The following is an 8,878-nucleotide window of genomic DNA, read 5'->3' on the forward strand; positions in this document are numbered from 1 at the left end:
TGAAAATCAGTTCAAACCTTAACTATAAAGTGAATTCTGCAAATCTAAAATGAACATTCAGTAGTACAAGCTTCCTTTTTTTTTTCTTTTTTTCTTAGTTTGTTTGGGCTTTTTTTGTTTGGTTGATTTTGTTTGTTTGTTGTTTTTAATGAGGATTTCCCCCCAACTAATTGTCCCTAAATAGTCCCTGGCATCAAATCAAGTCCTAATATGCTGCTTGTTAACCCTGCCTCCTAACACCTGTGCTGCTTAGCCTCTTTAAAAGGCTTGCATTCTGGTATAGTTTAAGTAGCATTTTATCCTCTTTTTTTCCTTTTTCTTTTTTTTCTGGTGTTAGTACAGGTAAGACCTCTTACAAGTGAGGAAAAGGAAGTGACGCATTTAAAGACTTCTATAAAGCTTAACAACTTTTTCTTAAAGCAGAACCCTGGTGTGAGAAAGAAGACCATTCAACAGGGAAAGAAACGTGAAAGTTTGCTGATTAGTAGCAGAGGTAAGAAAAACCAAAAATCTTTTAACAGAAATCACATTAGCTACCAACTACTCTCAGGTTATTAGGTCCTCTTTAACTTTTTTTTCCCCCTTATGGACTGTTGGTCACTTCATCATAGTAACATCTTTAACTATTTGCAGATCTAGTTTATTTAGAATAAAACACAATTTTTGGTGTCTACCTGGGTGTACTTGCCATCAATTAAACAGACACTGGTACAAATACCAGGGAAGCTGTCTGCTGATTTTACTGTAAGTCTCATGGTATTATGAGGGATGGCCATTTAATCATGGCTTTCTTTTTAAGAAGAGAGAAAGTTTCTAGATCTCATGGGTCTGAGAAAAGACTGAAGATGTTTTGAGCCTTTAAGGTTTTACCAGGAGTAAAGGAGACAAGTAGTTTCTGGTAACATCCTGTGCAGTTGATAACCTGTGTTAATGACCAATAATATAAAGAAATCACATGGGAACAGCTGAGTTGCACACAACCATATTCACCATGTATATGCCTGCAAGGCTGAGAGATGCTGTAGGTCTAGCTTTTTTCTAAAACATAAAACAGTGAGCCATATGAGGGAGCTCACAGGATAGTGCATAGGAAGGAAAATAATATGCTAGTAGAGTGATGTTTTACAAAAATCCTGTGTTACGATTTCTTTGTTCTGGCTGTGTATGTAGTTTAGGAATAGATATTTTAAATAAAAAGAAGGGAGAGGAGACGAGGGATAGGGCAGGGGAGAAGAGGTAGGAAAGGAAGGGGGGTAGGTGGCATTAGAATGAGGATGGTTGTCAAAGTAATATGATCAGAAGAGAATGTCTAGAGTAAAACTATTAAAAAAGCAGCTTGAAGGCATTCTCAGCAGGGACTGTCCAAGACTCCTGAGCCTCTTGCTACAAGCTTTAAGTTTGTTTGTGGAGTATGGTAGGGGTTTTTCCCTCCCCCTGATCTTTGGAGATGCCTTACACGCAGAGGGTGTACATGTACCGACACACAATATGTCATCTTTTCTCTTCTCCCCATCCTGCATGTGCCCTAGAGAGCAGGTAAGGATACCTCCTTCACCTTTGAAACCCTCTAAAGAGCACTGAAGTATTTCCTAATCCAAGATGGACTAATGAGGAGTAGGGCAAAGAATGACTTTTTTTTTCTCTTTTGGCTTTCTGGCAGTTCTGAGAAATTAATGTGGTGTGTTTTTTTTTTTTAAACCCAAAACAACACTGACGCTGCTCTCCACAGGTGCAAATTAATGTCTTGCTAGTCTCTGGATATCTATCTATATGGTACAACTTATATTAACGTGATTGACTGTCTTTGTTCAGGGCACTTGATGATCAAAAATAGTTGGAGTTATTGTGGGATGGGACTGACAGAGCTGGTGCTAGCCCATTGGAAGCCCCAAGCAGGAATATTCCCCTCCAAACAAATACCTAAGGAAATTGTTAAATAAATTAATGGGGGGGGCCCTTGAGCTGCTTGGGGCCCTAAGCAATTGCTTAGTCTGCTTATGCCTAGCACCGGCTCTAGGGATTGACATTGACAAGATTTTATTTAGTTCTTACAGTGACAGAAATGGCTCCTGTAACTGAATGAGTTTCAGGATAGAGCTTAAACTTTAACTGGTAATACTGAAAACCAAGTAAGGCACTAATACCATACCTGCTTTTTAATGATGGTTCCTCATTAAGCTGCAGTACTCTACATCTCCTTGGTAGGGTTGTCATAACTCAATGAATATCTTCAATAATAAATTTTTAAGGTTGCATCTTTATTATAGGTAAATGTAACACTTACCTGAGACCACATAGCTTAGTCTTGTACTAAAACTTACATTGGCTTACCCAGGGCAGCCCTGTACATCTGAGGTTCCCACATCATGAAGAATTGTGTTCATGAACAGTTGCTTTTTTCTGAATTACTGTTAATGTGAGTAGTTATAATTTTGCCCAGACACTTTTTTAAAAAACTGGCATCAAATGGCCATCTTTCATTTTATAGCACAGAGGTAGTAACGCTATCTAAAGGAAATGAATAGTCAGCTAACCATAGAGTCTTGTAAAACACATTAATTATTTTGTTTTTCTTGCATATTTGTGAACAGTAAATTGCTTCTGAGGAAACTTCTCAAATTCATTAATCAGCTTGCTGAGTTAATGTACTGAGATACTAAAAATAGTCTTCCCATGGGAAAACTACTTTAAAGGGGTTTGTCTTTCTTATCATTAAAGCATCACTGCTTAAATGGAGCAGCTGTCAACTTGTTAATTTCTACTCATTTTTCCTTGGGGAAAAATGATTGCTCTGCTGTATAAAATCTTAAATAGCACCCACCTTTAGTACTGCTTGAAACTTCAAGGATCATAGACTGGACTCTTCTGGTAACATCTACCAACTTATTGCTTGTAGTATAAGATTGCTAGAAAGTTTAGTGTCTCTCATGTATGATAAGAGAGAACATGGCTAGAACCTACTGGTGGCGGTGGCTTTCTTCCAAAAGCTCTGATTCTTAATAGTGCCCACTCTCCTGGGTGCTGAACAAACACAAATAGAAATATGCAGTTCTTGATTTGGAGAGCAGATGCTCTTGAGACAGGATGCACCAACTGAATATTTAATCAAATTCTCTGAGAGGACATTTTCTTGAAACATCCCCCTGCCCCCACCAAAACCCTCCATCCCCTTGTTTGAAAATTTGAGGTACCTGTCCTCCCACATCTAGAAATAAAGGTGTGAGCATCTGGTTACATAATGTAGCTATTTCTACTACTTCATGGCTCACTTGTTGTCATTGCCAGCTATTGATTGCAAGATTGTTAAACTTCTTTTGGGTGTTGCATCAGAAGTGTGCCTTGAGGAATTTGAAGGAAAGGGTAGGGCTTTTATATCCATTCAAGAGGGGAATAAGAGCTGGGAAACTTTTGGGGGAACAGGTGAATAGGCTTAAGGGCTTTAAAAGCTTGCAGAATGGGGTAGAGGCAACATGATATATAAGGAGGGGCATAGTTGTGAAGGACTTTGAAATCAAAGACCAGTTGAAATTTGATGGGGATGGAAAAGGGGAGCTAGTTGAGGTTAATGTGACCTGGTCAGAACACTAGGCAGCAAAAAGTGTCTTGGCTGATGTCTGCTATGGATCAGAAGGGGGCTCCAGGCATGATTGTCATGGAGAATTGGGAAGCTGCAGTCCTCTGTATAACAGAGATGGGGCCTGAACAAGAGTTTTAGTTGCATAGACAGTCTCTTAAAGGAGGAAGAGGTGACGGGAGTAGCACATAAGTTGGATGTGAGGTAAGGGGAGGGAGAGATAGGAATAACATACATGGTAGTGGTCCCACAGGCTAGGGCATCAGGATTAACTCTTCAAAGGAAGATGTCCCATAAGTGACAGTCTACTATGGGATTCTTCCTCTGTATAGCTAGTACTGACTGATGGATAGGATGCTGGACTAGAAGGACCACTGGCTTGATCAAGCTTGACCACTTTTACTTTCCCGTGGAAGTTTTTTGTAAGGAAAGACAACTTTGGGATCAGTACATGGGGATCTTTTTCTAAAGAAGCATGGTGGGCAAAACTGATGCACTTTCTTTCTTCTCAGACAGACCGCACTTGTTCACCCACACTTAAGAGAGCCATGGCCAGTTGGAAATCCTACATTGACCACCTGATGGCTGATGGGACATGCCAGGATGCTGCCATTGTTGGTTACAAGGATGTTCCTTCTGTGTGGGCTGCTGTCCCTGGCAAGATCTTTGTGGGCATCTCTCCTGTGGAGATGAATCTGTTACTGGGGAAGGATCGCTCTCTGCTGTTTGTCAATGGACTGACACTGGGAGGCCAGAAGTGCTCAGTAATCAGAGACAATCTGATGATGGATGGAGAGTTCACCATGGACCTGAGAACAAAGAGCATTAAAGGAGAACCCACTTTCAACATTACAGTCTCCCGAACAGCCAGAACTTTGGTTGTGTTAATGGGCAAAGAAGGAATCCATGGAGGAAATGTTAACATGAAATGTTTTGAGATGGCTTGCTACTTAAGAAATGCAGGGTATTGATACTCCAGCTGTCCATTGTGGCTCTGCTGATGAAGAGAATGATTACTCTGACCATGTTCAAGATTGCAACCCTTATCTTGCACAAAGGAAAGAATAGATCTTTCTGCTGCAAACTCTTGCTTTACCAGTTGGCTTTTCAAAACTACTGTGTAATATGAGAATAGGAAAAAAATAAAAAATTAAAATTATTAAATTCTATGTTGGCTTCTTACAAAGGGGAAGAGATGAGCACTGTTCCCAAACTAGTGGGGTCACAAACGGTTTCTCGGATCTAAGGCCTTGAGACAATGAATCGGGTTCAGCAAATTTTGGGTCAAATTGCAGGGAGGTTCTATTAGAAGTCTATCTTCCCTTTCAGCTTGCCTCATGGGCTTCTAGAGAGTCTGGGCTTCCAGTGATCCTGGGCCAGGACTGCCCATTGGACAGGAACACCAGGGTCCACACCTACAGCAGCCTTGCCATGTCAGCTGTCTGGGGTTTCTAGGGTCTATGGCTCCAAACAGGCCTGCCAATGCAGGGCTTCCAAAATCTAGACTCCCAGTATTTCAGCAGGCAGCCTGGAAGCCCTGGGAACTCTGGATCAAGCCTGGACTCCTGGGGCGTTCAGGCTTCCTGGTGTGCAGTCAGGCGCCTGGAGGACCTGGGATGGAGTAGAAATGTGTGATGTGAGGCCATCCCTGCCAGCTGTCTGGAAGCTCTGGGATCCCCAGCCCTGGAGCACCCTGAATGGTACAGTTGTCCCAGAGCTGCAGACCCTGACAGGCCAGGAAGCTGCTAAGCAAACTGTCCCTTGTGGGTTTTTTGTTGTGGTTGCTCATGTTGACAGATATCAGTGGCTGGTGTTTTGTTTTTTTTTTTTTGGGCGGGGGGGAATTGTTAGGATTTCCAGTCTGAGAGAAAGCTGAAGGACCAAGTTAATGCTAAATAGGAACACATGCAAATGCTGACATCCTGTTTCTCACAAGCCAGGAATCCTGAGTTTCAGCAAATTCTAGTACAGTAATCCTTTCTCAGTAAAAATTACTTTGGGGCTGCTAGAAATACAGGTATTTCTAATTTTAAACTTAAATGCATACAGAATTCATATTTACATTTCCCTTTCTTTGAATGGTGGCTAGTCTTCTGTGACGTTCCACATTCATGCTATTGGAGATAAGCATATACCATTTGGCAGCGTTAATACTAGATTATCATGAAGGAATTGGAAAAGGGGAATCATCCAGTGAGTTTCTTGAGGTTCTACAGGGATCTGTTGGGCCAGTACTTGTCTTTAGCAATAATAGATAGAAATAGGACAACTAAAATTATTACTGATGTTTGGGGGAGTGGAAGAGTGAAGTAGTAAATAGTAGAGCTCTTTCAGGCACCTCTAAAAACAGTATCAAATTGTCAACTAAAATGAAGCTTTTGTCAAAACTGATATATGTTCAGTGAAAGGTTTCTCAGGTCAAAAATGAAACTTCTACTCAAATGAGAGAGGACTGAGAGACCAACATCCTCCCCTGCACCCACCCCCACAATTGGCTAATAGCTTGGTGGTAAGGATACACATCTTGGACAGCGGTTTCCCCCATGTTCACACATCTGCTTTGCCGTTCTTCTGTATGTCAGCTGTGTGCCTAAACTATCAATCCATGGCTGGTCTGGGGTGGGTCACTGTTCAATGGATCAAGTGAAAAGGCCTCTTCTCGTAATGTAGGAGAAGAATCTCAAGTGGGTTTTTTGGCAGAACTGGAAACTTTTTTTTTTTTCAGTCAGCCCTAGTAAACGATGATGACAGGTCAGTTGAGAACAATTAAGATGGGCTCCTATGAACATGCACTAAATACACCTAAATAAAAGATCAGTCTAAGAACAAAGGAGGTATATCACACTTACAGGGTGGACTATCTTGAAAAGTACTGACTAGGGGAGGACAGGGAAAGCATGGTGGATACCAAAAGGAACATGTAAATGTAATGCTTGGAAGTAGAGATAGTATTACTGTACAGCATTAGGGATTTCATAAAGGAATAGCATGGCCAGTTCTGGTGATTAAGGAATTACTTATGAAGTTCTCTGGCCTATGTTACACAGGAAGGACTAGATCATTATGGTTCCTTTTATCCGTTGTATAAGAATAATACATTTATTTCACTACCACTAAAGTGCAGAAACAGGACATTTAGTTATTGGAGGGGGTTTCTACCAAAATTTCAGACAAACTATCCAAGTTCCTTTTATAAAGCAGTGCTAGGTTTGCCTGTCCGTTAACAAGAGTTAAAGCTTTCTTCCTCAAACTAGTGAAATCTCACCAGTTATCTCCAAGTTTATCTAATCTAGGTAAAAGATAGTGGGGTGTGTGGGGTTTTTTTTCATAAGCATTGACCTCTATAGTCCCCTGCTGCCCCCACTTCCTGCTCCTATGGGGGTAGGTCACATCCCCAAACTGAGCTGCAGCAGGAAGTCACTGCCTGATTCTATAGCCCTTAATGGGGCACATACCTTTTCCAGCAAGCCAGACAATGGGCTCCATTACTTAATGTGCAGTGAGGTCACCTGTAGACCACTTCAGGCTAGCAAGCTTAATGGGGTTGGGATTTTTTATATGTGCATAAATCACAGGTGCAATTCAAGAAGAACAACTTTCAACAGCAAAATAATGATTGGGGGTGTGGGGAGAGAGATTGTATTAGCATTCCCATGGACCAGGCTGCACAGAAGGTGCATAACATGGGTGCAATAGAGTATGACTTTTGAGCTATCCTAACCTTGGTGTAGTCATTAATGTTTTGTATAATCTTGCTTGGGCTAGATCCCATGATATTTGGAACCTTCTTTGCATTTTATAGCACCCAAAACGGACTGAAACACACTAATGTGGGTCCCTGCATCAACACTGCTAGTCTCTGTCAACATACAAAGGTGCAGAATGTAACACTTACCTTACAGCTCAGATCACAGTATTGTAGGTCTTTCTTTTCCACTAATGCAGGAGATGAGACTAGCCATTAATTTGCAAATTGGCATTTGCACTGACTACTGTTCAGTGGCCAGTCCAATGTACAAGGGGGCTTTACTGGCTTTGGAGGAATATACCATGGCATCCCGGCATCCAAACATGGAATGAATAGTGCTGAAGTTGGACTTGCTTTGTGAGGTATAAAAGCGAATGAGACAAAAATACTCCTTTGCTAGAGACTTCTAAAATATTGCTGAAGATAGCATTTTGATATCTTATTGGAGGAACTATGTATCTATTTTTTTAAATCTGGTAATCAGGTAAATCTGACTCAAGTGGATTAAAAGGAGAATTATGTAAATGTATACAACTTTACTAGTGAAAGGAATCATCTTTAAAGGTGCCTACTAAGCTCTAAAAACAAGTTTGTTTGTTTGTTTGTTTTTTAACTGTGTGTGGGGGGGGAAACTAATTACCTGGAACCTGTTAACTTTACATGTTCAGGGCTGGTTGACATAGACTACTGTTGCCAGATTTAGAAGGCACCTAACACTGATCAAAGTGAACTAATACAGAAAAATACCACTGAGACAGGTGCACAGAAGCCATAAAGGGACAGTCCCTGTCATCTCTTTATTATACAGCAATAATGGAAGTACTTGCCTCAGTGTCGTTAAATACAGACTTGTTCACTGTTAGCCCAACAGTTTGCCCTTCAAAGAACAGATTGATACATCTCCATTCAAGTTTTGATTACCTCTACTGGTAAAAGACTAGACTATAAAATCTCAATTGTTAACAGGAGCCATTCTACCACCACTGAAATGGATCTTTATTGGCTCCCTGTGGAGCAGATTATTGTCATACCAGTGAAAAAGGTCCACAGTAATTATCTTCCATGCACAGAGAAAGAATTAGACAAGCAGTAAAGGGTTACATTAAGAGCTATACATTCCTCTTAATGAGTCTCTTTCTTTCTCTCTCTCTCTCACTCGCGCGCGCACTTGGCAAACAGAGAAGGTGGTTACCAATTTTATAGATGACTTCTTCCCTCCAGGTCCGTTCTTCTCAGCCCTCTGGTCTGTCTCAGATTCCTGCGAGGCAAGGCCTCAGTTGCCTTGAGGCCACTGGTTCAGTCGTACTTAAGCCCATGGAACAGAGTTTTGGCTACTCCATCTAGCAGTGTTGCTTCTTTAAGCATCAAGTAAGGAATCCCAACCACAGTAATTTACTGTGCTTGATCCTTGTACTTTTTTTTTTCCCTCAAAGGAGTTGCATGTCTTAAAAGCGTGCTCAGTGGGCATGTAGTTATTAATTTTATCTGATTAGTATTTTAGAAAGGGCTGGGTTGGTACCCAATTAAGATCACCCCACATTTACTCACTCAATCAT

General features: G+C 41.1%; 1 protein-coding gene across 2 annotated transcripts; it reads left to right on the plus strand.

Annotated features, from left to right (window-relative positions):
* Positions 1 to 325: 325 nt before the first annotated feature.
* LOC119854798 (profilin-1-like) lies at positions 326 to 4,743 on the plus strand. Of its 2 annotated transcripts, none has more exons than XM_043513652.1 (3): positions 326 to 342; positions 424 to 494; positions 4,085 to 4,743. In XM_043513652.1, exon 3 carries the CDS (start codon positions 4,123 to 4,125, stop codon positions 4,543 to 4,545), a length of 423 nt encoding a protein of 140 aa, XP_043369587.1. In that variant the 5' UTR covers positions 326 to 342; positions 424 to 494; positions 4,085 to 4,122; the 3' UTR covers positions 4,546 to 4,743. The 2 variants fall into 2 exon arrangements, with proteins under 2 accessions (XP_043369587.1, XP_038255834.1); XM_038399906.2 differs by having other exon boundaries at positions 328 to 342; positions 421 to 493; positions 4,087 to 4,743.
* The last annotated feature ends 4,135 nt before the right edge of the window (positions 4,744 to 8,878 follow it).

This window comes from Dermochelys coriacea, chromosome 4, assembly GCF_009764565.3.
Source record: "Dermochelys coriacea isolate rDerCor1 chromosome 4, rDerCor1.pri.v4, whole genome shotgun sequence".
Lineage (NCBI taxonomy): Eukaryota > Metazoa > Chordata > Testudines > Dermochelyidae > Dermochelys > Dermochelys coriacea.

Bases quoted from the DNA above. Each gene is read 5' to 3' on its own strand.
- LOC119854798 (XM_043513652.1), top strand. From the start codon at position 4,123: ATGGCCAGTTGGAAATCCTACATTGACCACCTGATGGCTGATGGGACA.